Genomic DNA, 27,910 nt, shown 5'->3' with positions numbered 1-27,910 from the left:
CTAATTCATACAGTGTGGGGGAGAGACGAAGAAGAAGGGGTGTGGAGACAAGCAATTAAAGGGATGGCTGTAGGCGGAAAGGTGATACGGAAGTGATGATTACCTCCCAGTTAGATCTTTCTTCTTAGCTGTGTGTTAGGCGACTACAGTTTAGCTGCAGTGTCGAGAGGACGTGTGAGGTAGTCTCAGACACGCCCCCTCTCCTCATTGGTTCAGGCTGCTTATAGCTTTCTTCTGACTGGCTGCCCAGCACACAGCCAGGTCATGTGACCTCCCCATACAAGAAAACACAGACAGAAATTTCTTAATTTTTATTTTTTAATAATAATCTGTTTGTCCAAAAGAGCTGCAGTCTACAGTTTTTAGAACTATACCAAAAAGCTAATTATTTTTTTTTTTTAACAATCGCTTCCATCACAACCGCAAAACCGGGATGGGGGGGGGGGGGGATAAAAAGTTGAAGGAAAGTCATTCTCGGCATATGTTACAAATTTTATGATTACATCACATAGCAGGATGAGAGGAGGGGGAGGAGGAGACCGACATGGGCACGCGGGGGAGGGGAGAAAATAGAAAACTACCTAGAAAATTAACTAGAAAGGACTCTTTAGGGTAAATTTTTTTTAGCCGCTTTTTATTTTATTAAAAACATACTACAAAATGTTTTCGTTCCATGATGTTAGTAGCCGGGCGAAGAGTCGGACTTGGGGCTGCAACCCTTGATTAGTGAGGACGGGATGAGAGATGACTGCAGAGGTGCGGGGCGGCCTCATCGCTGAACCCACAAAGCACTGGCAATCTTAAGATTAAGAGCCTCAGGCCAATCAGTTTGTGGCTGAGAGGTTCCTTTAAGACTCTTCCGCTGAGACAATAAGGGACACCCACATACAGGACAGAGGCCGCCATCTCGCTCCATATTAGAGCTAGAGCACAGGGCGTACACAGTGGGGTGTCCAGGACGAGAACAACATGGCTGCCTTCTCAACCGCACCACCCCCATCCAAGATTGTGTGCGTTATGGCAGCTATGCCACACCGACTCCAACAGAGCCGAGCTGCACTACCACACACAACCTGTGGACAGGGGTGGCGCTGTTTTTAGAAGAAAGCAGCCATGTTTTTCTAATCCTGGACAAACCCTTCAATCCTCATGCACACACAGAGAAGTCAGGGAAGCTTTAACGGGTAGATCCACACGATTGCCACTTTACAGCGACTCACAGCAGAATACCAGATGTAACTCAGGAACGGCACCACTCATGTCCACAGGCCGGGTCAGGTACTGCAGTATTAGACACAGCCCATAGACATAGGTGACCTGTTTTCCTCTATTTTAAAGTGGTATGTCCATTTGGGTTGGCAACGGCTACCTGAAATCTTTCAACCCCTCTGTCACATGATCAAGAACACTAGGCCGCGAGGTTATCCTAGCAGCAGTAGTCGCCCCTGGTGGCCCAGGCTACTGCGGGTGTCAAGAACAAGCTATGGGCACGTTATACACTTAGTGTTTAATATATTACAGCCAGACTATGCCGCTATATAAAATGCCGACAGAAAATTCCTATACACAAAGTATACACATGATGCTAAACGAGGGCAGGTTATTTTTACATCGTCTCCTCTGCTTTCCCAAAGCAGGAAACGGAGGAGGATTACGCAAAAAAAATTAACATAAAAAGCCGATAGAAGGACAGACAAATATCCAGTTATAAAGATCCAAAAACTTTAAAAAATACACGACGGTGAAAGCGACTCCTTTATATACTGTAGGGCCTACAGGAACAGGGGCCAAAAGCGGAGATCTGGAGCCTGCCGTCCTTCAGCCGTCACCAGCATCGGCTGGGAGTTGTAGTTCTGCAACAGCTGAAAGCCCACAGGTCACTGTAAAGGGGGCGGGGGGGGGGGGGGTAATAAAATAGTGGTATGGTCCACCCTGTATATAAAGTTTTCATAGCTCTAGATGAATTGTCAGAAGCACTTTAAAAGCTACCGATGAAGGGATGAACTCTTTGGTGCAGCCAGTGAAAGGGGGGCAAGAAAATAAAAATGTCCGACGCAGACTGTGGGGGGCGGATAGAGAAAAACCCTTAGGCACCGTGGGCAGATTTTAGCTGCAGATCCCGGGTCCAGTGATAGACACTAAGAGCATCAGATCCCCAAGACCCACCACCGGGATGGGATTTGCGCCCAAAATCATGGCCGTCTAAAGGGGGCCCCCACTGCTGTAGACTCAAGAGGCGAGTCCAAGAGCTGCCAATATGGACTCTGCTGTAGATTCAGGATATTAGAGAGATGGGTCAGATTAAGAAGCCTGCGTATGTGGCAAGGGTTAAAAACAGAACAAATAAGACAAAGTAAAACCATGATCAAGATGAGAGCTTATATCTGGAGGCTCCGCGGGGGCGTTAATAGGGGGGCGGGGCCTTCTGCTTGGCGCAATATAACAGTATGTAAGAGACACAAGCAGCGTTACCGGTTGGCAGAGTTTATCTGAAGGCCCTGATCTCTACGTGAAGATGTGGACTGACAACGATGGCTTCTGGGTTGGGTTGCAGATCTAACAGAATGGCTGATGAAGAAGATGAAGTGTTCATTCCCCAGGTTTTTTTTTTTTTCTCTTTTCAAAGTAAATTTTTTTTTCTCTTTAATGCACCCACGTCGCCCCATATAGGAAAAGGTCGTCAGGATTCTGCCCAGTCAGGAAAGGGAAACTCCGTTTAACTGCAGGGGGAGAAAAACATAAAAATCAGAGTTAGACGCAGAGGTCTTCACCATAATAATGCCATGACGTAGTACATTTCTAAAGGAGAAGGACGTCACTTTAGGTCATCTTAAAGGAGAACTCTGCTGGGAGCAGCATGCAGTAACCAGCTCTGCCCACTACACAACGGACGGCTCTGGGTAGCTCTGCTGCCAGACCTAAACTTAGGTCATCTACTGGAGATCCCTTTCCTGGTCAGACCTTCAAAAAAGAAGCACACTTGTTCCCTAAAACTTCGCTCACCACTTCTGCTTTGATGCTGTTGCAGTAGTGACTAACACATGACAAAAGTCAGCCAAGTCAAAAGGTGGCCAAATCCCTTTAAAAGGGTTTTCCGAGATTTTTATACCAATGACCTATCCTCTGGATCGGTGGGGGTCCTATACCCGGGACTTCCACCAATCAGCTGTGAGCGCCGTGGCCTTCTCCTGGCTCACCAAGCACTGTACATTGTATAGTGGCTTTGCTTGGTAGCGCACTCCGCCCTATTCACTTGACCAGAATGCTAGGAGAAGTCAGCGGGGCTACTGCAAGCACCCATGCCTTCTCAAACAGCTGATCAGTGGGGGTTTCAGGTGTCGGACCCCCACCAATCAGATACTGAAGACCTATCCAGGGGATAGGTACTGTGGTGTCGGTATGAGCCCGATTCCTTACCTCATCTCTTTGTTACTGGTTTCTTCTATGACTGATTTTTCTTCTGCCTTTTTCTCCTCCCCCTTTAACCCCTCCTTTGCAGCAGTATCGCTCTTGTTGTCTTTTTTCGCATCCGGCGTGTGCTTGGCCTCCTCTTTCGCAGGTTCCTTGTTCTCGGATTTCTCATCTTCCTGCTCTTCATCCGCCTTGACTCTTTTAGGGGAGCTCTGCAGAGATAAGGACAGTTATTGCTCCAGTCCTATAGGTCACTGGGGCCACACAAGTCTGCAGAGGATCTGATGTGGCCGGTACCACGGTACACAGACGCGTCATCTGCGATGTCTTCTTCCAGTGACACACAAGATGACTATTAAAGGGGTTTTCCAGGAGGTGACACGTGTGTGCTCATCCTTCAACCAGTTAGCACAATGCACTGAACACCACATCCCTTTTAGGGCTCATGCACATGATGTCCGTTGCATGCAACGGGGACCGCAAATTGCAGTCCCCAATGCACTGACACCATCAGTGCGGCTGCCGCAGACGACTCCAGACCCGTTCAACTTGAATGGGTCCATGTCCTGTTCGCAAAGCAAAAAAAAAAAAAAAAAAAAAAAAAAAAAAAAAAACACGTTTCATCTTTTTTTTGCAGTGCTGAGGCACGGAGAGACACCCCACAGAAGCACTTTGTAGTGCTTCTGTGGGGTCTCGTGCCTCCGTTTCGCAGACCCATTTAAGCGATACGGTGTGCACAAAGCCAGTGCCCATATATTGCGGACCCGCTGTTTGCAGGTCGCAAAACGGGCACAGCAGTGTTCATGAGGCCTTAGTGTTAACAGCACAGTAGCTCAGCCGTGTAAAACCCCTTTAGACATACATGGGTCTGCAGGCAACAAACTATAAGCTTAAGGTGTTCTCTCAGGGGGTCTATAAAATAACGCACCTCTGCAGCGTCCTCTGCTTTCCGCTTGGCTGCGGCCTTCTCTCCCTTCTCCTTAGACTGCTCGTCAATCACTAATTTCCCCTCCTCATCGCTGCTGCCGTCAGCACTGCCTTTCTTCTCTCCATCATCCTCTGGCTTTTCTTCCTCATCGTCGTCGTCTTCTGCGTCGCCTTCTGAGCTTTTCTTTGGCGTCGCCTAATAAAAAGCAGGCAAGAAAATGTAAGGAGTGCTGCCCCCAGTGGAGATTTTTTTTTATTACAGCTGCTAGCACTGGAAGATTCAGGGGCTAGATAGGTCTACCTTCTCTCCGTCCTTGGCTTTATCACCTCCACGTCCAGCGCCTTTGGAACCCCTCTTCCGAGAAGGCTGGGGGGATAAAAATCAGATGCAGGTTAATTACTGACCAGGTAAAAATGACAAGATGCTTCGGCAGAGATCGGTGACGAGTCAGTTACCGTATATCCTGAGGCTTTTACTGTGGGATTATTCTCAATTTCCCAGAGCCCCTCGCTGAAGCCTTTCCTCTTGTTTGCTTTTCCAAACTTCTCCTTGGTCTCCTCGTAGTTAAAGATGTCTTTAGGACCAAGGTGTGCCCTGCATGAGGAGAGAGGGAAGACGCCATTATTGCATGGCTCAGCCTGGGTGATGACACGGGCAGCGCACCCCCTCTAAAGTCATCACTGCCCCCCAGTACTCACGTTTCGTGTGTCCCAAAGAAGAAAACTTGGTACTTGTTAGCAGCGGACTTTGCGGCGGGATCTGGGACTTCATCAATCTGGAAGGAAACAGAGACAAGGCGTTAGGACTGGAAGTAAAATAACGAACACAGACACAGTAAATGCCACCAAGTTCTTCAGGGACTGCACAACACAAAACCCATTGTGTGCAGTCGGCGGCAGCACGTGGGGGGGCATGTCATTAAGGCCATACGTGCTGCAAAACGCCCACAGAGTTCCATATTAATAGGAGAGGGGCGGCATTTAGCCTATGGCCATGAAAGGATGAAAGACAATGGCAGACGTGTGATGTGCTGGAGGGTGCCGGCCCCAAGCATTGCACAAGCTGCAGCTTCCTCCCAGGCCCAGCAGATGACAGGTCCCCGTTGCACCAGGCCGTGGTGCACAGTCATGCTGGCTCCTGTACAGCTCTGTGCTGACATGTTACGGGTGTTAATAAGCTGCTTGCTGTCAGGCGGGCGGTTATTCTTGTACTGGCAGCGGAGGGTGTGTGCACATTTATAGATCCCGTGGGTGACGGCGGCACGTAACCTGCTCTACCCCAGAGATTTCCACACTCGCTTATGCAACAGGTCTGCAAGCGCCCACAGGGGAGCCCCACACTAGGAGGACCCCCGCTGCCCCAGGAGGGCAATGCCATCATTAACACAACACTCGGGCAGACCTGGGTGTAATCCAACCGGTTATAATTGGCTGCTACACCCCGGCCTCCTTTATTACGCAGTATGATTACGGGGGACGGATAAGACTGTGCACGCAAGGGACGGATCCAGGTCAATCCGCAGGAGATAAAATCTACGTCTACTGGGTGGACGTGACCCCCACTGCTTACAGGCTACACAGCCAACACCTACAACCCGATCCTGTGATTGAGGGCCGAGCATGTGCCAACACCTAAGGTGCCCTGTGCCAATACCCAGGCTACGGCCCTGTGGACCCTCTGTGAGGGGTTGGGGACTTCCCATGTAACCCCCCCCCCCCCATCCACTGTTAGGAAGATCGAGGGCGAGCACACCCCAGTTGTCTCCGACTGCCAGTATAGGACCAGAGGTGTCAATCATTGGCGGGGGAGGTGGGCCGCCGCCGCTCAGGGCATGTGGAGGCCATCACCAAGGGGGGAGGGGAGAGGGATCCTGTGCTTCACTCAGAGCTGCATAAAACTGATGACAGATTCCCTGAGGTAAAAGTAGAAAACTGCTTACTCTACTGTGGATCTCCATCTCTTGTAAAACTACAACCCCCATCATGCCCTGACAGCCACAGGCTGACCGCAACGGCACAAACCACATGCAGGAAGAACACGGCTCAGAGTCAAACGGCTGCAGCATGGCGCAACTCTCAGGTGCTGCAATCTAGAGGGCCAGACTGTATGACACCCATAGGGACACTGCCCCCCCCAGTGTAGCAGCATGGAGGAGCCGGGGCCTTATTACTGATCCTGCGGACTACTCCATGCCCCGTTATAGTCTGTGGGTAGAGGAGGATTACAGAAGAAGCCACCAGACGCGGCCTTCCTGTGGGAGGAGGATAAAGTGCTGCGTGCGACTTGTGTTATCAGCCAAAGCCTGGCCCGCCGCCCACACAGGACAGGCTGGCATGGAGATAAAGAGTTAACGGCGGCCAGCGGAAGATAATCCAGGATGACTGTGGTCAACCCGTGTTATTCTGACAGGCTGCACATACACCATAGCGAGCTGTCAGCACAGGCATAGCGGCTCACAGAGACCCGCCACATTGTGCATTCCTGGGAATGGCTTTACATACACAAAGAATAACCTCGACGATGGCGGGCTGCATCCCTAACTGGATTACAGCAGCTGCTGCACCCCGATGACCCTGCTGCCGTCTGTCCACCCGCTGACCGCACTGGTGCGGGGCCCTCAGATCTCATAATCTTGCCGTCACTGGGAAGACCGAACCAGACGGAGGCCGAGCCGAAGAAAACAGACAAGAAAAAAAGTCAAGAAGAAGGAGAGAGAAGAAGGCAGAAGAATGAAGAAGAGGAGCTCAGGCCTCAGAATGGTGGCCCCGATCCCTCTAAGCGCGATACTTGATCATCACTGGGCCAAGACAAGGAGACCGTCAGCAGAACTGCCAGTGCCCCCCCCCCCCCCCCCCCCAATATTACAGCTCTCTACACAGGGTGGAAACTGTCAGACCAATTATCACTCATTTTACCAGAGGTCGTCCATCTCCACTTAAAGGGGATGTGATAAGCATTAAAGGCGTTGTCCGGGCTACAGATATCGATGGAATATCCTCAGTATCGGCAGGGACTGACACCCCCCAACCATTTGTCAGACCGCCCACTCCTCCTGAGGATAGGCCCATCAACTTTAAAATCCTGGACAACCCCTTTAAGGCCAGGGCTACAGCGCCGCAAATTGCAAAAAAATAAGTGAATGGGGGTCACCTCACGCCGCCATCAGTGTTGCGTAAAAGCGTGCACAGAAAGATCCGCAACACACTTGCCGACAGTCACCCCTGCCAAACATAAGATTACAGGCCGCGCCGTGACCCTCTGGAGGCGCGCCACATGACGAACGTCGCCCGCCACTGCAGCAGAGCACCACCTCTTATACATTAGAGGTACACATGACGCTCACAGCGCCACTCCTGCCCACAGGTTGCACGTGGTACTACATCTCAGCCTTCCGGGTAAGAATGTGGCCCCGCACACAACCCCTGCCCACAGAGGACTTTTGTGAGGGGTGTGGCCCGTTCATTGTAGGTCAGTCCAGACCTGGCGCACAGCGGCGGTGCGTCTCCCTGTATTGACAAGCCTGACGTCTCTGCCCGGGGCATGCTGGGAGGAGCGCCTGCACAGTGCAGTATGAGGCAGGTTTCTGCTGCGGGGAGAGGCCGGGGCAGAGTACATTTGGCAGAGACCTGGGCAAACAGCGGCACTGTGCAGCAGGAGTAGTAGTAGTTAAATTACCCAGCATGCTCTCCTGCCCCTTTAAGATAACGCCAGTCACCGGTCCTGTGCGCCCAACACCGGGGAGCAGGCGACAGCAGATGCCCCTCCTGGAGAAGTCAGCGGGCGGGTATGGAGGTCACCTGGACCCTGCACAATGCCAGCCATAGTCATGTGTACCCGTCCTGGACGACGAGGACAACCTATTGACCACTTTGTAACCCACCTTTAGTAATGACGGGGTTAACCGAGGACTAAGCTTTATTACATCAGCCCAATCTCATAATAAGACGCTGGTAAAGGAAAGCAGCGATCTGATTGGCCGCTGACTGACTACGGCTCTCTCCCCCTCCCCCCTCACCTCAGGTGTGTAACCCGACCCCGGACATGTGCTCCTCAGCACGCTTCCTCCAGATGTGAGCTCACAGGAGCGCCACCCTCCGACTCCCCACCAGGCCTGTGAAACTACAACTCTCAGCATGGCAGTAGGACATGCTGGGAGTCATACTCCCCAAACCACTGATCCTCAGCAACATCCTCGATATTAGCCATCTAACAACTATAGAGCAAGGAGGACGCCGGCATGGAACTACAACTCCCAGCAGACACATCCAACCTGGTGGGCATTAACACCGAGCCGACAACTATAGACAGATTAGTCACCGACATGGAACTACAACCCCCAGCAAACATATCACTAATCCGAACCCCAATAATACCGATCCAACAATTACGGAGAAAAACTGCATGGAACTACAACCCCCAGCAGACATTCAATGTTTCGACCTGGCCCTCAATAATAGTGATGGGACAGGAAAACAAAGGTAATATTCCAGCATGGAACTACAACTCCCAGCAGACATACCACTAATCTGAACCCCAATAATAACGATCCAACAACCACTGAGAAAAACTGCATACAACTACAACTCTCAGCAGACATAACTAAATATAAAACACTGGCATGGAACTACAACTCTAAGCAAACACAGTAACTTTTCTACCTGCCCCCAATACTGAGGAGAACACACCTGCGTGGAACTACAACTCCCAGCAGACATCAACTTTCCACGTGCACCAAACAACTGGGGGCCGAGGAGAAGGCACCAGCATTAAACTACGACTCCCAGCAGACACTCCACTTCGCTCCCTGGCCTACATATTAGCGATCCGGCATTTAACTACAACTCCCAGCAGACTACCCCGTGTAACTACGACATGCCACCTCGCTGCAGAGATGGCGGCGTGACCCGTGCGCACGGCGCGGAGGACTACAAGTCCCAGCAGACACTCACCCGGGCCGGCCAGTGCGGGTAGCCCTTCATCTTGGCGAACACCAGGTCCCCGCACTTGTACTCCTTCTGCCGGCTGGAACGGGACATGGCGCGGGTTCAGGCCTCGGGCGAAGAGTGAGAGGAAAGAGCGGGAAACGCAGGAGACACCCAGAGGCGAGGCGGGCCGGAGCACGGGGCAGGCCCGAGGAGGGAGCGCTCGGCGGAGGCTGCTGCTGTGCGGGCTGGAGGCCGCGGCCTGGAGCTAGCGCTGGGCGGGCGAGGAGTCGGTGTCCGGCGCCGAGGGGTAGAAGCCCATCCACTTGTTTGTGTTTGAATCTCTCCTCGCTGGCGTTGATTTGCTCCCTCCTCCGCTCTCCACCTCCCTGTCTACTCCTCCTCGTTTCGTCTGGTAATCCACTACTCAGGCCTGACCGCTTTTAAAAAATCCGGGACTGGACGCCTAATCCCCGCCCATCGACGACGTCCGGCGCAGTGGGCCAGTAGGAGCGCCGATGGGTTGGATTGTTGTTTTGGAAACGAGATGGCGCGAAATCCGTCGCCAGCGATGGAGCATGCGCAGTCATGACTAGTCAGCGAGAGGGAAAATAAAACTAGTAAAGTACAATAAAAGTAAATATTGGAACTGCAAGCCTCTGTGCACTGAAGGCATTGCTGGTGCTTGTAGTTCCACAAGAACTGGAAATGATCAGAAAACTTACATAACACCACCCTCTTAGGCATTGTCCATTTTTCCTGCGTATTCGCTTACGAAAAATGATGGATTACTTGATGCAAAATAACAGATTGCAGAGGGTCCGCCATCGGGACCCCGGTGACTATGAGGCGTCCCCTCTTTGAATGGAGCTCATGTCGGTGCTCTGCTTCCATAGAAGTCAATGGAGATAGTGGGGGGGCCACGGGTCTGGCCCCTGAAATTCATTATCTCTAAGGCTCCATTCATGGGTCCGCATCCGTTCCGCAATTTTACGGTACGGGTGCAGACCCATTAATTTTCAATGGGCCCGGAATGGATGCGGACAGCACACAGTGTGCTGTCCGCATCTGCATTTGCAGAGCACGGCCCCGATCTTCGGGTCCGCAGCTCCACAAAAGATAGAACATGTCCTATTCTTGTCCGCAGCTGCGGGCAAGAATAGGCATTTCTTTAGGGGTGCCGGGCGGGTGTGTTGCGGGTCCGCAACACACCACGGACGTGTGAATGGAGCCTTATTCTGTAGATCGGTGATCTTTCATTTTGCGGGATAAGCCCTGTAATAACAGAGATAAGAGGCTGCCAGACGCTGGTCTCTCGGCAGAACAACAACGGTGAAGTCCAACGTGCCCAATCCTCAGAAAGACGCCAGTGTGGCCCCCGTACAGGAGGAGGATTTTCTGGTGATGTCACTGGCGGGGCACATGATGTGCAGTGGTATGGCGGTCATGTATTTGTAGATATCGGACCGCGCTGCTTTAAATCCACCGGAGGTATTTTTAAGCCATATGCACCATCAGATATAGAGACACATCGGTATCCACGCTCTCTTAGGCTCCATTCAGACGTCCGTAGTGCATGGCGGATCCGCAATACACCCGGCTGTCACCCCCATAGAACTGCAGACAAGAATAGGACATGTTCTATTTTTTTTTCCCGAGCCGCGGACTGGAAGATCGGGGGCGCGCTCCGGAAATGCGGATGAGGAGAGCACATAGTGCCCATAGAGAATGAATGTGTCCACAATCTGTTCCGCAAGCGGACCCATTATAGGGACGTGTGAATGGAGCCTTAAAGAGCACAGCTCTCCACCAGCGTACTATCTTTCACTTCTAAAGAAACCGCGCACAACGCCCGTTATGTAGAAAGATAAAAATACCATTAGAACCGATTCCTCCGAGTTATTTACTTTGCTGCATGTTACACAGTCGGCCATATAAAACGCATCTCCCATGCACTATAGTATAACTTGTATCGCAGTTCGACCCTATTAATAGCGATTCGCATCCCACAAGAACCTTCCCATAATGTCAATATGCAGCTGACGATCCCAAGTACATATAGAACATCACCTCCACCGTTCCCTTATTGGCTCCATAATCACAAAGCCAAACATTGCCGTCATATTAGACAAGGTTTTAAGCCAAATTCGACATTTAACCCCTGTGGTTGCAAACCTCTTACACCCAGTGACTTCTCCTGTCATGTAGACCTCTTTCCTCTTCTCCTCCGTTTGACCCAGACCGCCATGACTAATTCTTTCAGCCGCATCTCGTCTCTACAGAGTTTGTAACACTGACACATTACATTTCTCAATTTTTCCATCAACCTCCCCATCCGTGTGTCTCCACAATATTATGCTGCTGCCACCCCCTATACTGTGCCCCCCAATGCCCCAGGTACTATACTGCTGAAAAAATAGTGACTCAGTACAGATAATTGGGGTCATTTATCAAAGTGGTGTAAAGTAGAACTGGATTTCCAAAGGAGCTGTCAAATATGAAAGGTGGAATCTGATTGGCTGCTATGGGCAACTAAGCCAGTTCTGCTTTACACCAGTTTGATAAATGACCCCAAATGTCCCTATAGTGTCCACAGCAGCTATAATGTCCCCTAGAGTGTCCCAGTAATAATAACACCCTGTATTGTGCTCCGGGTAATAATCCCTGTATAGTGTCCCCAGAAATAATAGAACTGCCTCTACAGTGCCTCCCCAATAACAACCCCCCCCCCCCACACTGCCCCATATAGTAATTTCCCCCACACAAATTTCCCCCACACTGCCCCCATATAGTAATTTACCCCCCCGCCCCCACACAGTAATTTCCCCCACACTGCTCCATATAGTAATTTGCCCCCACACAGTAGTTTCCCCCACACTGCCTCCATATAGTCATTTCCCCCACACTGCCCCACATAGTAATTTGCCCAAAAACTAAATACTCACCTACGCTTGCAGAGGAGAGGAAGGCGCGCACACTTCACTGTGCTGCTGCGTCCCGACACAGGCACGCGCGATGACATCATCACGCACGCCTGCGCCGGGATTTCACTACTGCATAGGCCTCAGGCCTACTAGGCCTGAAGCCTATGGCGGTGGGGCAGGGAACTATGCGCTCCCGTGCCCCGCCGCAGTATGTGGGCGTCAGCGCTCCAGCAATCTGTAGTGATGGAGGCGCTCATTGCTTCCGGCACCCGGGGCTCTCTTAGGCTTAGGCTCCTCTTTTTAACCAGGGACCGTGATGGCAACTGGTGGTTTCTATGGACGCGTTTCCATCAGTCTATATATATAGTAAGATCTAAAACGTTCACCCAAGTTGTACATTTTAAGTTCCAATCATTCCTGTTTAGCCCCTTCATAAAGTCCCCCAGACCCCCCAGTCATCTATATAGCGTCCATACTGGTATGTTTATTTAGTGGTATGGCGGTGGTGTCTGCCCCAGGGCGTGTCCCTACCCTCTGCTATGTATGTAGATACCTCCAGTCACTTGTAAATGGGGCTCGCCGGCCACGGACAATACTCCTCATTTCCACCATTCACTTACTAATGAGCGGCGCGGCGTTCTTTGTGTTCTCAGACGCGCTCCTACAGACGTGTCAATAGATGGAGATTTTGACCGCAGACTTTGCAGACACCTTTTGGGGCCCATGTAAACGGCGGCATTTTATCTAGCGCTGTCTAGATGTAAAATGGCGTAAGGTTAATCAGACCTTCCAGAGACGGCGCGTATATTGTCACACGTCTCATGTGCTGGGTAACGGCATGTCCACACAGTGGATTTCCACGGGAGTCCGCGCTGCCGTTCATAACCATGTATATGGGAGGATTCTCTTTAAAGGGGTTCTCCGGCTATAGATACGGATCAGCTATCCTCAGGATAGGTCATCAGTATCAGATAGTGGGGGTCCTATACCTGGGTGCAGTAACCTGGCATGGCCACTACGTAGCAGGTGGTGCTGTCTGACTCCAGCCCTGTACATCGTGCCCCCCTGATCGGTGGTGGTGCGGGGCGTCCTCAGGATAGGTCATCAGTATCAGATAGTGGGGGTCCTATACCTGGGTGCAGTAACCTGGCATGGCCACTACGTAGCAGGTGGTGCTGTCTGACTCCAGCCCTGTACATCGTGCCCCCCCCTGATCGATGGTGGTGCGGGGCGTCCTCAGGATAGGTCATCAGTATCAGATAGTGGGGGTCCTATACCTGGGTGCAGTAACCTGGCATGGCCACTACGTAGCAGGTGGTGCTGTCTGACTCCAGCACTGTACATCGTGCCCCCCCCTGATCGGTGGTGATGCGGGGCGTCCTGAGGATAGGTCATCAGTATCAGATAGTGGGGGTCCTATACCTGGGTGCAGTAACCTGGCATGGCCACTACGTAGCAGGTGGTGCTGTCTGACTCCAGCACTGTACATCGTGCCCCCCTGATCGGTGGTGGTGCGGGGCGTCCTCAGGATAGGTCATCAGTATCAGATAGTGGGGGTCCTATACCTGGGTGCAGTAACCTGGCATGGCCACTACGCAGCAGGTGGTGCTGTCTGACTCCAGCCCTGTACATCGTGCCCCCCCTGATCGGTGGTGGTGCGGGGCGTCCTCAGGATAGGTCATTAGTATCAGATAGTGGGGGTCCTATACCTGGGTGCAGTACCCTGACATGGCCACTACGTAGCAGGTGGTGCTGTCTGACTCCAGCCCTGTAGATCGTGCCCCCCCCGATCGGTGGTGGTGCGGGGCGTCCTCAGGATAGGTCATTAGTATCAGATAGTGGGGGTACTATACCTGGGTGCAGTAACCTGGCATGGCCACTACGTAGCAGGTGGTGCTGTCTGACTCCAGCCCTGTACATCGTGCCCCCCTGATCGGTGGTGGTGCGGGGTGTCCTCAGGATAGGTCATCAGTATCAGATAGTGGGGGTCCTATACCTGGGTGCAGTAACCTGGCATGGCCACTACGTGGTAGGTGGTGCTGTCTGACTCCAGCCCTGTACATCGTGCCCCCCTGATCGGTGGTGGTGCGGGGCGTCCTCAGGATAGGTCATTAGTATCAGATAGTGGGGGTCCTATACCTGGGTGCAGTAACCTGGCATGGCCACTATGTGGCAGGTGGTGCTGTCAGACCCCCCCCCCCCTGATCAGTGAAGCATGGAGGTGGCAGCATCATGTCTGGAGGAAAACAGGCACCGCTGATCGCCTGCCCAATACCATCCATACAGTGAAGCATGGAGGTGGCAGCATCATGTCTGGAGGAAAACAGGCACCGCTGATCGCCTGCCCAATACCATCCATACAGTGAAGCATGGATGTGGCAGCATCATGTCTGGGGAAACCAGGTGCCGCTGATCACCTGCCCAATACCATTCCTACAGTGAAGCATGGTGATGGCAGGATCATGTCTGGGGGAAACCAGACGCCGCTGATCACCTGCCCAATACCATCCCTGCAGTGAAGCATGGAGGTGGCAGTATCATGTCAGAAGGAAACCAGGTGCCGCTGATCACCTGCCCAATACCATCCCTACAGTGAAGCATGGTGGTGAAAGCATCATGTCTGGGGTAAACCAGGCGCCGCTGACCACCTGCCCAATACCATTCCTACAGTGAAGCATGGTGGTGGCAGCATCATGTCTGGAGGAAACCAGGCGCCGCTGATCACCTGCCCAATACCATCCCTACAGTGAAGCATGGTGGTGGCAGCATCATGTCTGGAGGAAACCAGGCACCGCTGATCACCTGCCCAATACCATCCCTACAGTGAAGCATGGTGGTGGCAGCATCATGTCTGGAGGAAACCAGGCACCGCTGATCACCTGCCCAATAGCATTCCTACAGTGAAGCATGGTGGTGGCAGCATCATGTCTGGAGGAAACCAGGCACCGCTGATCACCTGCCCAATACCATCCCTACAGTGAAGCATGGTGGTGAAAGCATCATGTCTGGGGTAAACCAGGCGCCGCTGATCACCTGCCCAATACCATTCCTACAGTGAAGCATGGTGGTGGCAGCATCATGTCTGGGGGAAACCAGGTGCCGCTGATCACCTGCCCAATACCATCCCTACAGTGAAGCATGGTGGTGAAAGCATCATGTCTGGGGGAAACCAGGCGCCGCTGATCACCTGCCCAATACCATTCCTACAGTGAAGCATGGTGGTGGCAGCATCATGTCTGGAGGAAACCAGGCACCGCTGATCACCTGCCCAATACCATCCCTACAGTGAAGCATGGTGGTGAAAGCATCATGTCTGGGGTAAACCAGGCGCCGCTGATCACCTGCCCAATACCATTCCTACAGTGAAGCATGGTGGTGGCAGCATCATGTCTGGGGGAAACCAGGTGCCGCTGATCACCTGCCCAATACCATCCCTACAGTGAAGCATGGTGGTGGCAGCATCATGTCTGGAGGAAAACAGGCGCTGCTGATCACCTGCCCAATACCATCCCTACAGTGAAGCATGGAGGTGGCAGCATCATGTCTGGGGAAACCAGGCTGCCGCTGATCACCTGCCCAATATCATCCCTACAGTGAAGCATGGAGGTGGCAACATCATGTCTGGGGGAAACCAGGCGCCGCTGATCACCTGCCCAATACCATCCCTACAGTGAAGCATGGAGGTGGCAGCATCATGTCTTGGGGGAAAACAGGCACCGCTGATCACCTGCCCAATACCATCCCTGCAGTGAAGCATGGTGGTGGCAGCATCATGTCTGGGGGGAAAACAGGCACCGCTGATCACCTGCCCAATACCATCCCTACAGTGAAGCATGGGGATGGCAGCATCATGTCTGGGGAAACTAGGCGCCGCTGATCACCTGCCCAATACCATCCCTACAGTGAAGCATGGCGGTGGCAGCATCATGTCTGGGGAAGCCAGGCGCCGCTGATCACCTGCTCCATGTGCATTCTGTTTCCATATGTCCGCAAAAAATAGAACATCATGTCTGGGGGAAAACAGGCGCTGCTGATCACCTGCCAAATACCATCCCTACAGTGAAGCATGGAGGTGGCAGCATCATGTCTGGGGAAACCAGGCGCCGCTGATCACCTGCTCCATGTGCATTCTGTTTCCATATGTCCGCAAAAAATAGAACATCATGTCTGGGGGAAAACAGGCGCCCCTGATCACCTGCCCAATACCATCCCTACAGTGAAGCATGGTGGTGGCAGGATCATGTCTGGAGGAAACCAGGCGCCGCTGATCACCTGCCCAATACCATCCCTACAGTGAAGCATGGAGGTGGAAGCATCATGTCTGGAGGAAACCAGGCGCCGCTGATCACCTGCCCAATACCATTCCTACAGTGAAGCATGGAGGTGGCAGCATCATGTCTGGGGGAAACCAGGCGCCGCTGATCACCTGCCCAATACCATCCCTACAGTGAAGCATGGAGGTGGCAGCATCATGTCTGGGGAAACCAGGTGCCGCTGATCACCTGCCCAATACCATCCCTACAGGGAAGCATGGTGGTGGCAGCATCATGTCTGGGGAAGCCAGGCGCCGCTGATCATCTGCTCCATGTGCATTCTGTTTCCATATGTCCGCAAAAAATAGAACATCATGTCTCGGGGGAAAACAGGCGCCGCTGATCACCTGCCCAATACCATCCCTACAGTGAAGCATGGTGGTGGCAGGATCATGTCTGGGGGAAACCAGGCGCCGCTGATCACCTGCCCAATACCATCCCTACAGTGAAGCATGGTGGTGGAAGCATCATGTCTGGAGGAAACCAGGCGCCGCTGATCACCTGCCCAATACCATTCCTACAGTGAAGCATGGAGGTGGCAGCATCATGTCTGGGGGAAACCAGGCGCCGCTGATTACCTGCCCAATACCATTCCTACAGTGAAGCATGGAGGTGGCAGCATCATGTCTGGGGAAACCAGGTGCCGCTGATCACCTGCCCAATACCATCCCTACAGTGAAGCATGGAGGTGGCAGTATCATGTCTGGGGAAACCAGACGCCGCTGATCACCTGCCCAATACCATCCCTACAGTGAAGCATGGTGGTGGCAGCATCATGTCTGGGGGGAAAACAGGCACCGCTGATCAACTGCCCAATACCATCCCTGCAGTGAAGCATGGAGGTGGCAGCATCATGTCTGGGGAAACCAGACGCCGCTGATCACCTGCCCAATACCATCCCTACAGTGAAGCATGGAGGTGGCAGCATCATGTCTGGAGGAAAACAGGCGCCGCTGATCACCTGTACAATACCATCCCTACAGTGAAGCATGGAGGTGGCAGCCTCATGTCTGGGGAAACCAGGTGCCGCTGATCACCTGCCCAATACCATCCCTACAGTGAAGCATGGAGGTGGCAGGATCATGTCTGGGGGAAACCAGACGCCGCTGATCACCTGCCCAATACCATCCCTACAGTGAAGCATGGTGATGGCAGGATCATGTCTGGGGGAAACCAGGCGCCGCTGATCACCTGCCCAATACCATCCATACAGTGAAGCATGGTGATGGCAGGATCATGTCTGGAGGAAACCAGGCGCCGCTGATCACCTGCCCAATACCATTCCTACAGTGAAGCATGGAGGTGGCAGCATCATGTCTGGGGAAACCAGACGCCGCTGATCACCTGCCCAATACCATCTCTACAGTGAAGCATGGTGGTGGCAGGATCATGTCTGGGGAAACCAGGCGCCGCTGATCACCTGCCCAATACCATCCCTACAGTGAAGCATGGAGGTGGCAGCATCATGTCTGGGGGAAACCAGGCGCCGCTGATCACCTGCCCAATACCATCCCTACAGTGAAGCATGGTGGTGGCAGCATCATGTCTGGGGGGAAAACAGGCACCGCTGATCACCTGCCCAATACCATCCCTGCAGTGAAGCATGGAGGTGGCAGCATCATGTCTGGGGAAACCAGACGCCGCTGATCACCTGCCCAATACCATCCCTACAGTGAAGCATGGAGGTGGCAGCATCATGTCTGGGGAAACCAGGTGCCGCTGATCACCTTCCCAATACCATCCCTACAGTGAAGCATGGAGGTGGCAGCATCATGTCTGGGGAAACCAGGCGCCGCTGATCACCTGTACAATACCATCCCTACAGTGAAGCATGGAGGTGGCAGCATCATGTCTGGGGAAACCAGACGCCGCTGATCACCTGCCCAATACCATCCCTACAGTGAAGCATGGAGGTGGCAGCATCATGTCTGGGGAAACCAGGTGCCGCTGATCACCTGCCCAATACCATCCCTACAGTGAAGCATGGAGGTGGCAGCATCATGTCTGGGGAAACCAGACGCCGCTGATCACCTGCCCAATACCATCCCTACAGTGAAGCATGGAGGTGGCAGCATCATGTCTGGGGAAACCAGACGCCGCTGATCACCTGCCCAATACCATCTCTACAGTGAAGCATGGTGGTGGCAGGATCATGTCTGGGGAAACCAAGCGCCGCTGATCACCTGTCCAATACCATCCCTACAGTGAAGCATGGAGGTGGCAGCATCATGTCTGGGGGAAACCAGGCGCCGCTGATCACCTGCCCAATACCATCCCTACAGTGAAGCATGGAGGTGGCAGGATCATGTCTGGGGGAAACCAGACGCCGCTGATCACCTGCCCAATACCATCCCTACAGTGAAGCATGGTGATGGCAGGATCATGTCTGGGGAAACCAGGTGCCGCTGATCACCTGCCCAATACCATCCCTACAGTGAAGCATGGTGATGGCAGGATCATGTCTGGGGGAAACCAGACGCCGCTGATCACCTGCCCAATACCATCCCTACAGTGAAGCATGGTGATGGCAGGATCATGTCTGGGGAAACCAGACGCCGCTGATCACCTGCCCAATACCATCCCTACAGTGAAGCATGGTGATGGCAGGATCATGTCTGGGGGAAACCAGGCGCCGCTGATCACCTGCCCAATACCATCCCTACAGTGAAGCATGGTGATGGCAGGATCATGTCTGGGGAAACCAGACGCCGCTGATCACCTGCCCAATACCATCCCTACAGTGAAGCATGGTGATGGCAGGATCATGTCTGGGGGAAACCAGGCGCCGCTGATCACCTGCCCAATACCATCCATACAGTGAAGCATGGAGGTGGCAGCATCACAGTGCTAAACCCATGGTGGGACTGGGAGATGTTGACGCAATATGGCTGTGTACTACTGAAAAAAAACAAAAAAAAAAACAGAAGTTACTCCGCGTGCGTTCCGTTTCCATATGTCCGCAGGATGGTTCCGCAAAAAATAGAACATGTCGTACTACTGTCCTCATAACGAACATGGACTGTTCAATTACGGCCAAGCTGTTCTGTTCCGCAAAATGCGGAATGCACATGGACGTCATCCGTTTTTTTTTCTGATCTGCGGGCTGAGGCCTCATGCACACGACCGTGTCCGTTGTTCCGTTTTCCGTGATTTTCTGCAGACCCATTCACTTTCAATGGGTCCGTTGAAAACTCGGCTTATGCACCGTTTGCCATCCGCGTCCGTGATCCGAGGTTCCAGTCCGTCAAAAAAAATATAACCTGTCCTATTTTTTTCACTGAAAAAACGGTTCGCGGACCCATTCAAGTCAATGGGACCGTGAAAAAACGCGGCGGCACACAAGATTGTCATCCGCGTCCGTTTTTTTCCTATCATTTGCATGGCAAACTTAACTTCGATTTTTTTTCACTTTCCTTCATGTCTGGTGATCCTCCTAAAATAAAGGAAGACACACGGAAACAAAAACGGAAACGGATCACGGAACGGAACCCCGTTTTGCGGAACGGAACACCACAACGGTCGTGTGCATTAGGCCTGACGCACAGGACCGTATGTATTCTGCACTACACAAAACACGGATCTGCAAAAAAAAAAAAACACATCCGTGTGACGTCCGTTTATTTTTTTGCAGATTCACGACGCCTGCCCTCGTGCGCAAAACGGACAAGAATAGGACAGGACAAGAAAATGCACGAGTCCTGTCAGTCACCTCAAACCATAAGCCTAAAAATAATGGGAAATTGTGGTTTTTCGCCCCATAGATACATTTTTTTTAATGGTTTCTCAATACATAAAGAAAAATGAAAGCAGTGTCGTGAAAAAGCCGTAAGAAAAGTGACGGCTCCTGGAAAAGGAAGAAGCAAACGAGTATTGTTCTTGTTATTACTGTGGGATTATAAATAAAGCTTCTTGTGAGGTGACGTCAGACGGGCCGCAGTGGCTGCCGGGAGTTGTAGTGCTCTAGGTAACTACGCCACTTGTGCCGCAATGGCTCCTGGGAGTTGTAGTCAGCGCGGCCGCCATCATGCTCGGCGGCCTTGGAGCAGTTTAGTCTGAATTTGGCGGCCCGGAACGTGGCGTTGATAGCGGGAGATAGCCCTCCTAGGCCGCAGCCATGTCTCTAGTGGCCTACGCCAGCAGTGAGGAGAGCGACTCGGAGTCGGAGATGGCGCCGGAGTCTTCCGGGGGACTCCTCTCCAGCCTTCCCTCAGCACGGAAGGACGGGCCTCCCGCACAGGCCGAAGCCTCGGGCTATCCTGCGGCGTATGCCCGGCAGTCCCCGGGAGAGCAGGAGCAGCACAGCCCGGGGTTCTACGGCCCCCCGGGGGTGTACGGCCTCGGTTACCCGCCCGGATATGGACCCCCGCCCCCCAACTACGGCTATCCCTCCAGCCCGGGGTATGCAGGCTACAGCCAGGGGCCCACAGGCTTCTACAGCCCCCAGGGGCACAACCACACCAGCTTTCCTCCACCTGGTATGAACCTGCCTCCCCCGCAGGGTGGGCATGGTATGGCCTTGCCCCCACCCCATGGAGGACCAGGCCTGAGCCTTCCACCTCCCCATGGTGGGCCTGGTATGAACCTACCTCCACCTCAAGGTGGTCCCAACATGAACCTTCCACCTCCTCCAGGTGGTCCCAACATGAACGTCCCCCCTCCTCATAGTGGGCCTGCTATGAACCTCCCGCCACCTCAAGGTGGTCCCAACATGAACCTCCCGCCACCTCAAGGTGGTCCCAACATGAACCTCCCACCACCTCAAGGTGGCCCCAACATGAACCTTCCACCCCCCTCTCACAGTAGCCCTGGTTTGAATTTGCCCCTGCCTCAAGGAGCTTCTGGACTACGTTTGCCCCCACCCCAGAACGCGCATGGTATGAGCCTACCTCCCCCGCAGAACAATTCTGGCTTAAGCTTGCCTCCCCCTCAAGGTGGTCTTGGTATGACCCTCCCTCCTCCACCATCCGGTAACGGACTTTCCTTGCCTCCCCCTATGGGCGGCCGTGCCATGAACCTTCAGGTTAGTGGAGGGCTCGCCCTGCCGCCGCCAGTCAGTAGTCCAGGGCTGAACATTCCTCCTCCTCAGCAGAGCTCGCCGTCCTCCATGACGTTACCTCCTCCAAAAGCTTCTGGCCAAGGGATGAACCTTCCACCTCCAGAAAATGACAACTCAAAGCCGAAGAAGAGATCGGAGCCGGTGAAGATCAGCGTTCCGGAGCTGAGCGCAGGAGACGTAAGTGAAAGAGTCGGCTGAGACCGCTACAGCCATGCAGGGGGGTACATACATTTCCAGGAGGAATAATAGAGGGATATCCTTGAGCAAAGTGATGTTTCGTGATTTTTATTAGTTTTTTACCTGATTGTTTTTTTCTTCCGCAGTCCGATTCTGACGAAGATAAACCAAGCAAGAAGAGAGCGGTCATCCAGGTTAGTGCGGCCACCATGTGCCGGGCGCTACGGTGCCCAGCGAACATCCTGCGCAGGTCCTGAGTTATGAGACCCGTGCACTGTACTCGCTGGCAGTCAGGGAGGGGTCACCTCAGAGACGTGGACTGCTGACAGACCCCTCTAGTTGGCAGTGTACCCCCCCGAGAAGGAAAGGATCGGCACATGTGAACATTAAATGGGCGGGTTCAGCCTTTAGAAACCAACCTTGTGGGCGCCACGTATGGTCAGTGCCCATCCTACACTTAAAGGGGTATTCCGTCAACAGTCAGCTTAGTGGCGGGGCCCCGCTGATCACAAGAAGGGGGCGTCCCCCGTATGATTGGGACTGTCTGAGATTGGGTGAATGGAGTGGCAGCGCACACAAGTCAGCCCGTTTATGCGGGCCCCGTGGCCCCTGTAACAAGTCCGTTATGGCTCTCACCCTCTTTTTTTTTTTTCTCCCCCCCCCCCCATCTTTTGTCTTTAGAGCTCTAAGGAAGGATTCGGTTTGTCGTCTTTACTCCCCCAACCAAAAAACGCCCCCGGCGGAGAGGCCAAGCGTCAGCTCCTCCCCTACAGCTTCACCAAAAAGGCGTCCGAGGCTGCCAGCGAGGCAAAGCTTCCCAAAAAGCCTCTGGTTTCTAAACCCAAGCTCACCCCCAGTCCCGAGGTCTCCCACACGCCCTCCCCGTCCGCCATCAAGGCAGCAGCCAAGAACGCCGCCCTGCAGGTCACCAAGCAGATCACGCAGGAGGAGGAGGAGGACGACGGCGACGAGGAGTTCCAGCAGGGCAATTTCTTCTCCTTGTCAGAAAGCAGCGAGGTTCCCCCCTCTCCATCCGAAACCTTCAGCTACCCCCTGCCAGCCGCCGTCGACGATGGGCCGCCCGGCGTAGATCCCGCCGAGCTGCAGAACGACACCGCTAACGCACCTTTAGAGTTCAAGACGGCAGCCGCTCAAGCGTCCAACCAGTGGTCAGCCACGCCTGGGGAGGACTACACTGCCCAGCAGTACGAGCAGTATCCTGAAGACGCGTACTTTCCGGTAGGTGTTTGATATGGCGGGGCTCTTCTTCGTTTGCTGGTGCGGTGGCCTCGGCTCATTACTCTCCATATTGTCCACAGCAGGAGTATTACGGCAGCGGGTATTACCAGGAGCAGGAGCCGCCCTCCACACAGCGAGACAGCGCCGCCAGCAACTCCTTCATGGATGACGAAGCCGTAAGATTTCTGATTTTGAACCTGTTCCTAACTTTGGTGTCATGAAACCTCCGCATGCAGTTAGGGGCCTAGGGTGTAGCTTTCTAATGATGCCCCGACCACTTCAGCATTGGCTAGACAAATTGGGCATCTGGGACTCCTCCCCAGTGGCGTGGGGCGCATGCGCAGTGTAGCGAGGCAAACTCCTCTGCTTCATATGTGCCCGACACATCTGACTCCTCCCCAGTGGCGTGGGGCGCATGCGCAGTGTAGCGAGGCAAACTCCTCTGCTTCATATGTGCCCGACACATCTGACTCCTCCCCAGTGGCGTGGGGCGCATGCGCAGTGTAGCGAGGCATACTCCTCTGCTTCATATGTGCCCGACACATCTGACTCCTCCCCAGTTGCATGGGGCGCAGTGTAGTGTGACGTACTGTCCTCAGCTTCATATGTGTCCAGCCGTCCCGACCCCTCTCCAGAGGCATGGGGCGCATGCGCAGTGTAGAGCGACATACTGTCCTCAGCTTTATATGTGCCCGACACATTGCAGACTCCAGTCCTCTCCAGTGGCATGGGGCGCATGCACATTGTAGCGAAACGTACTGGCCTCTGCTTCATATGTCTCCAGCGCTTTCCGACTCCCCTTCAGTGGCATGGGGCGTGTGCGCAGTGTAGCTAGGCCTACTATCTCTGGCTTCATAGTATTGTGTCCCATTTCAGGGGTATGCTCTTCTTGTAAATCGATCACTTGTGATTGGTGGGGTTCTCACCTCTGGGGCCCCCACCACACCACATCCCATAAACTGCTCCAAGAGATTGTGGCTGGTTGTGCGGATCGCAGGGAGACGCGAAGTGGGCACAGCACCCTGGCTGCTTTCATTCTCATCATCCTGGAGGTCCTAGAGGTCAGACCACCACCAATCATAAAGTGAGGGCATATCGGCTGTCCTCCTCCTCCTCATCATCGTTGTTGTTATTGCAGTTCAAACGGCTACAGGGTAAGAGGAACCGGGGACGGGAAGAAATAAATTTTGTCGAAATCAAAGGCGACGACCAGCTTAGCGGTAACCAGCAATGGCTTACTAAGGCCCTGACAGAAGAGAAGAACATGAAGTCCTTCAGCAAGGTAAGGCCGGGGGAGCAGTAAGTGTGTTCTCCGCTTTTCCTTAGAGCCAGTTTGCGGAAAGTGTCAGAAGGAAAAACCTGCTGCTTTAGCTGCCCATATCTCTGGATTGGTAGCAGCTAGAGCTATGCTCCCGGTTTCCACTACGTTGGAAGATATCGCTGTTAGAAATCGTTTTGGCAGTGAATGCAGCTGAAAGTAATTTGATTTCTAATAGCTATATACCCCGACAAATGTGATTCTGGTCTTGTATGAAAACTTGGAATGTCAGCTTTCAAACAAGACCAGGCCCCATATCTCTAGCTGCTACCAATTCAGAGATATGGGCAGCTAAATGCCCCTCCTTCCTGAACCATGTGCATAGCTCGGGCTAAACAGTTGGTTCCGATTGTCATGAAGATTTTTTCCCCCTTTGTTTCACCCATTAGAAAAAAGGCGAACAGCCGACAGGACAGCAGAGGCGGAAGCATCAGATCACCTACCTGATCCACCAGGTAAGTTTTGGACGGTGTAGGTGGCGCTGCTTTTGCACACTTCTCACAGCATATGGGCTGCCCTATCTGGACCACTGGGCATCCTAGTAGCAGGGGATTTCATTAGACCCCCTTGGCACCAAGGGAGTGACACAGAGACCCCTTACCACTTGGATGCCCTGATCACTATTGACCACAGCTTGACGATGGACCCAGGGGTATAAATAATGGGGGTCTTCCCTCTTCTGTCACTGGGCCTTAACATGTTCTTCCCTTGCAGGCAAAGGAGAGGGAGCTGGAACTGAAGAACGCCTGGTCTGAAAACAAGATGAGCCGGCGGCAGACGCAGGCCAAGTATGGGTTTTGATGCCCAGGCACCGGTTGGGCAAGGTTTGACAGAGAGGAGAATCCAGACACCGGTTGTTGGAAGAGGCACAGCTAGAGCGCTCCTCACCACCTACAGAAGAGCTCCCACCGCGACTAATGTGAACTCCCGAAGTGCCACACTACAGTTTTGGCTTGGCGCTGAAATGGTTTGCCCGTGTAACGTATGACTGGCAGGACGCCGCCCGGGCCGTTCAAAGGACTCTTCCATACACGCTTTATTTCTTTTTGTGACAGTTAGTCTTCGTTTTGCCCCCAAATCCTGTACCTGTGGGGATAGTGTCGTCTGGTTTACACGCTGGCCGATCGGCGGGGTCGTTATCAATCCGCTTGACTGCTGTAGAGTTTGGGGGATGGGTTCTGACACGAGGATCCACCCCCTTCTTTTTTTTTATTAGACAAATATATAAAAAGGAGGTTTATAAAAGTGGATAATGTCTTCTACTTCTAGTGGGGTGACCCTTCTGGGCACATCTAACTCAACCACCACTGGAGCACAAGGTAAATATTGGGCGGTATCGGCAGTGATCGGTCACAATGGACATCTTCTGAAAGGTCCCGATTCTCCTTATGGAGATCCAGCCGGTGTAGGGAATCTTTGGGAAGTAAGTATGGAAGGAAGTGAACTTCCTCTCTAGTGCCACCGATAGATGGCTCCCCTGTGAGTCAGTGCCTGACCCATTACATTTTTACAAGCACAACTGCCCTATAGCTAAGATGTCGGGGTAGCGGTAACCTTAAGGGATGTACATTTCGTTTGTGAAAGTCCTTCCGGAGGAAAGGTATTTTCAGTATAGACTTGTAATCCTCTCACCAGCCCTCGCTGAGGTTATATGGCGTCGTGTTCCTTGAGGGCTGGAAAATCTCCTGTTCGAGAGGAACTTCATGTTTCCTCACGTTTGTCTCAAACAGCTCCATCTGTAGGCCACGGCAGGTACTGCAAGCTATGCACCACCCATTTTTATTCACTTAGATCCCAAACTTAACTTGGCAGAGGTTTGCTGTGCCCTTTCCTTTGCCCCTGGGGTGTGATGTGAAATGATTAATAAATTCTTTTTATTTTTTTTGTATATATATTATATATCATTTTTTTATTTTTTGACCTGCGTTGTCCATGTTGACTAATTTATCAATGGAAGGGGCTCTATTGCAGTGTCTCCTCATTCCTTTTCAATGTGCTTCTACATAGGACCCTGAGATGGACTGATGCTGCTGTTTGCCCTGGTGAGGCCAATGACAGCTCCTCGGGGGCGGGCATTTAACCAGCTCACTGAATACAAAGCTATTTTGTGATGTGAACTCTTGTAAATAATCTAAATTGTGTATATATATATCTATCTATTTTTGAGTTACAACTCCTCCCCCCTCCCTATAGCTTTTGTCTAATTCAGAGGGTTCAATGCCTGGAACATTTTGTGGTCTCAACATCTAGTTAGGATAATTACTCTACTAATAAAGTGTTAATTTAAAGGTGCTGCTATTTAAAAAGGACTCTGCTTTCATGAATAGGTTGGTCACATTTAGTATGTTGAGTCACATTAATATGACCACTTCCTACGTTGGACGTCGGCAGGGCATCGCTCATGAAGGAATTTAAGTGAGCAGGCTCGGTGGGTATATAAGGTGTGCTGAGCAGGCTCGGTGGGTATATAAGGTGTGCTGAGCAGGCTCGGTGGGTATATAAGGTGTGCTGAGCAGGCTCGGTGGGTATATAAGGTGTGCTGAGCAGGCTCGGTGGGTATATAAGGTGTGCTGAGCAGGCTCGGTGGGTATATAAGGTGTGCTGAGCAGGCTCGGTGGGTATATAAGGTGTGCTGAGCAGGCTCGGTGGGTATATAAGGTGTGCTGAGCTGGCTCGGTGGGTATATAAGGTGTGCTGAGCTGACTCGGGTATATAAGGTGTGCTGAGCAGGCTCGGTGGGTATATAAGGTGTGCTGAGCTGGCTCGGTGGGTATATAAGGTGTGCTGAGCTGGCTCGTTGGCTATATAAGGTGTGCTGAGCAGGCTCGGTGGCTATATAAGGTGTGCTGAGCAGGCTCGGTGGCTATTTAAGGTGTGCTGAGCTGGCTCGGTGGGTATATAAGGTGTGCTGAGCTGGCTCGGTGGGTATATAAGGTGTGCTGAGCAGGCTCGGTGGGTATCTAAGGTGTGCTGAGCAGGCTCGGGTATATAAGGTGTGCTGAGCAGGCTCGGTGGGTATATAAGGTGTGCTGAGCTGGCTCGGTGGCTATATAAGGTGTGCTGAGCAGGCTCGGTGGGTATCTAAGGTGTGCCGAGCAGGCTCGGTGGGTATCTAAGGTGTGCCGAGCTGGCTCGGTGGGTATGTAAGGTGTGCCGAGCAGGCTCGGTGGGTATGTAAGGTGTGCCGAGCAGGCTCGGTGGGTATATAAGGTGTGCTGAGCAGGCTTGGTGGGTATATAAGGTGTGCCGAGCAGGCTCGGTGGGTGTATAAGGTGTGTAATAGACTGCTCACATATACCTCGTTACTGTCATGGGTAAAGGGGCGAATTATCAGATGATTGGCTCTCGGGCCCCAGGTGTAGGTATTTCTGAGACTGGGCAGTGTGAACAGTCCTCAAAGTGCTGTGGTGAAAATGTATGGTAAGTGGACAACTGGCTGCAACGTGGAAATTGCGGAGCACCGCGCGCCATTGATGTGAGAGGTGAACATTGGTTACAAAGGCGGACCGACATGATAGTGGAGAAGCTCACCGCCAAAGTCTACCAGGGGGCCACCACTAATACAGCAGTTCAGAGAGCCCTACTGGGTATGGAGCAGACGGACGGTCACTGCACCTCTGCT

General features: G+C 52.8%; 2 protein-coding genes across 5 annotated transcripts; one reads left to right on the top strand and one right to left on the bottom strand.

Annotated features, from left to right (window-relative positions):
• Positions 1 to 296: 296 nt before the first annotated feature.
• On the bottom strand, positions 297 to 9,695 carry HDGF (heparin binding growth factor). 2 transcript variants are annotated; one of them, XM_044271890.1, is made up of 7 exons: positions 9,289 to 9,695; positions 5,038 to 5,114; positions 4,795 to 4,933; positions 4,640 to 4,705; positions 4,340 to 4,534; positions 3,418 to 3,623; positions 297 to 2,720 (listed from the first exon to the last, which is right to left on the bottom strand). In XM_044271890.1, exons 1-7 carry the CDS (start codon positions 9,373 to 9,375, stop codon positions 2,717 to 2,719), a joined length of 774 nt encoding a protein of 257 aa, XP_044127825.1. In that variant the 5' UTR covers positions 9,376 to 9,695; the 3' UTR covers positions 297 to 2,716. The 2 variants fall into 2 exon arrangements, with proteins under 2 accessions (XP_044127825.1, XP_044127824.1); XM_044271889.1 differs by lacking the exon at positions 9,289 to 9,695 and adding an exon at positions 6,279 to 6,472.
• Positions 9,696 to 20,484: 10,789 nt separating this feature from the next.
• PRCC (proline rich mitotic checkpoint control factor) lies at positions 20,485 to 26,176 on the top strand. 3 transcript variants are annotated; one of them, XM_044272193.1, is made up of 8 exons: positions 20,485 to 21,518; positions 21,588 to 21,731; positions 21,878 to 21,925; positions 22,413 to 22,970; positions 23,051 to 23,146; positions 24,109 to 24,252; positions 24,678 to 24,743; positions 25,003 to 26,176. In XM_044272193.1, the coding sequence occupies exons 1-8, from the start codon at positions 20,613 to 20,615 to the stop codon at positions 25,087 to 25,089; spliced, it is 2,049 nt and encodes a 682-aa protein (XP_044128128.1). In that variant the 5' UTR covers positions 20,485 to 20,612; the 3' UTR covers positions 25,090 to 26,176. The 3 variants fall into 3 exon arrangements, with proteins under 3 accessions (XP_044128128.1, XP_044128127.1, XP_044128126.1); XM_044272192.1 differs by having other exon boundaries at positions 20,485 to 21,731; positions 23,054 to 23,146; XM_044272191.1 differs by having other exon boundaries at positions 20,485 to 21,731.
• The last annotated feature ends 1,734 nt before the right edge of the window (positions 26,177 to 27,910 follow it).

The sequence above is a fragment of the Bufo gargarizans genome, chromosome 11 (assembly GCF_014858855.1).
Source record: "Bufo gargarizans isolate SCDJY-AF-19 chromosome 11, ASM1485885v1, whole genome shotgun sequence".
Lineage (NCBI taxonomy): Eukaryota > Metazoa > Chordata > Amphibia > Anura > Bufonidae > Bufo > Bufo gargarizans.
This window is presented reverse-complemented; position numbering and strand designations above follow the sequence as displayed.

Coding starts and splice junctions, on each gene's coding strand:
- HDGF (XM_044271889.1), bottom strand. CDS start 6,404: ATGCTGCAGCCGTTTGACTCTGAGCCGTGTTCTTCCTGCATGTGGTTT. Junction 4,934..5,037: donor TTCTTTGGGACACACGAAAC/GTGAGTACTGGG, acceptor CTCCTCATGCAG/GGCACACCTTGGTCCTAAAG. Junction 4,706..4,794: donor TAAAAGCCTCAGGATATACG/GTAACTGACTCG, acceptor TTATCCCCCCAG/CCTTCTCGGAAGAGGGGTTC.
- PRCC (XM_044272191.1), top strand. CDS start 20,613: ATGTCTCTAGTGGCCTACGCCAGCAGTGAGGAGAGCGACTCGGAGTCG. Junction 21,926..22,412: donor AGAAGAGAGCGGTCATCCAG/GTTAGTGCGGCC, acceptor TTTTGTCTTTAG/AGCTCTAAGGAAGGATTCGG. Junction 22,971..23,050: donor CTGAAGACGCGTACTTTCCG/GTAGGTGTTTGA, acceptor TATTGTCCACAG/CAGGAGTATTACGGCAGCGG.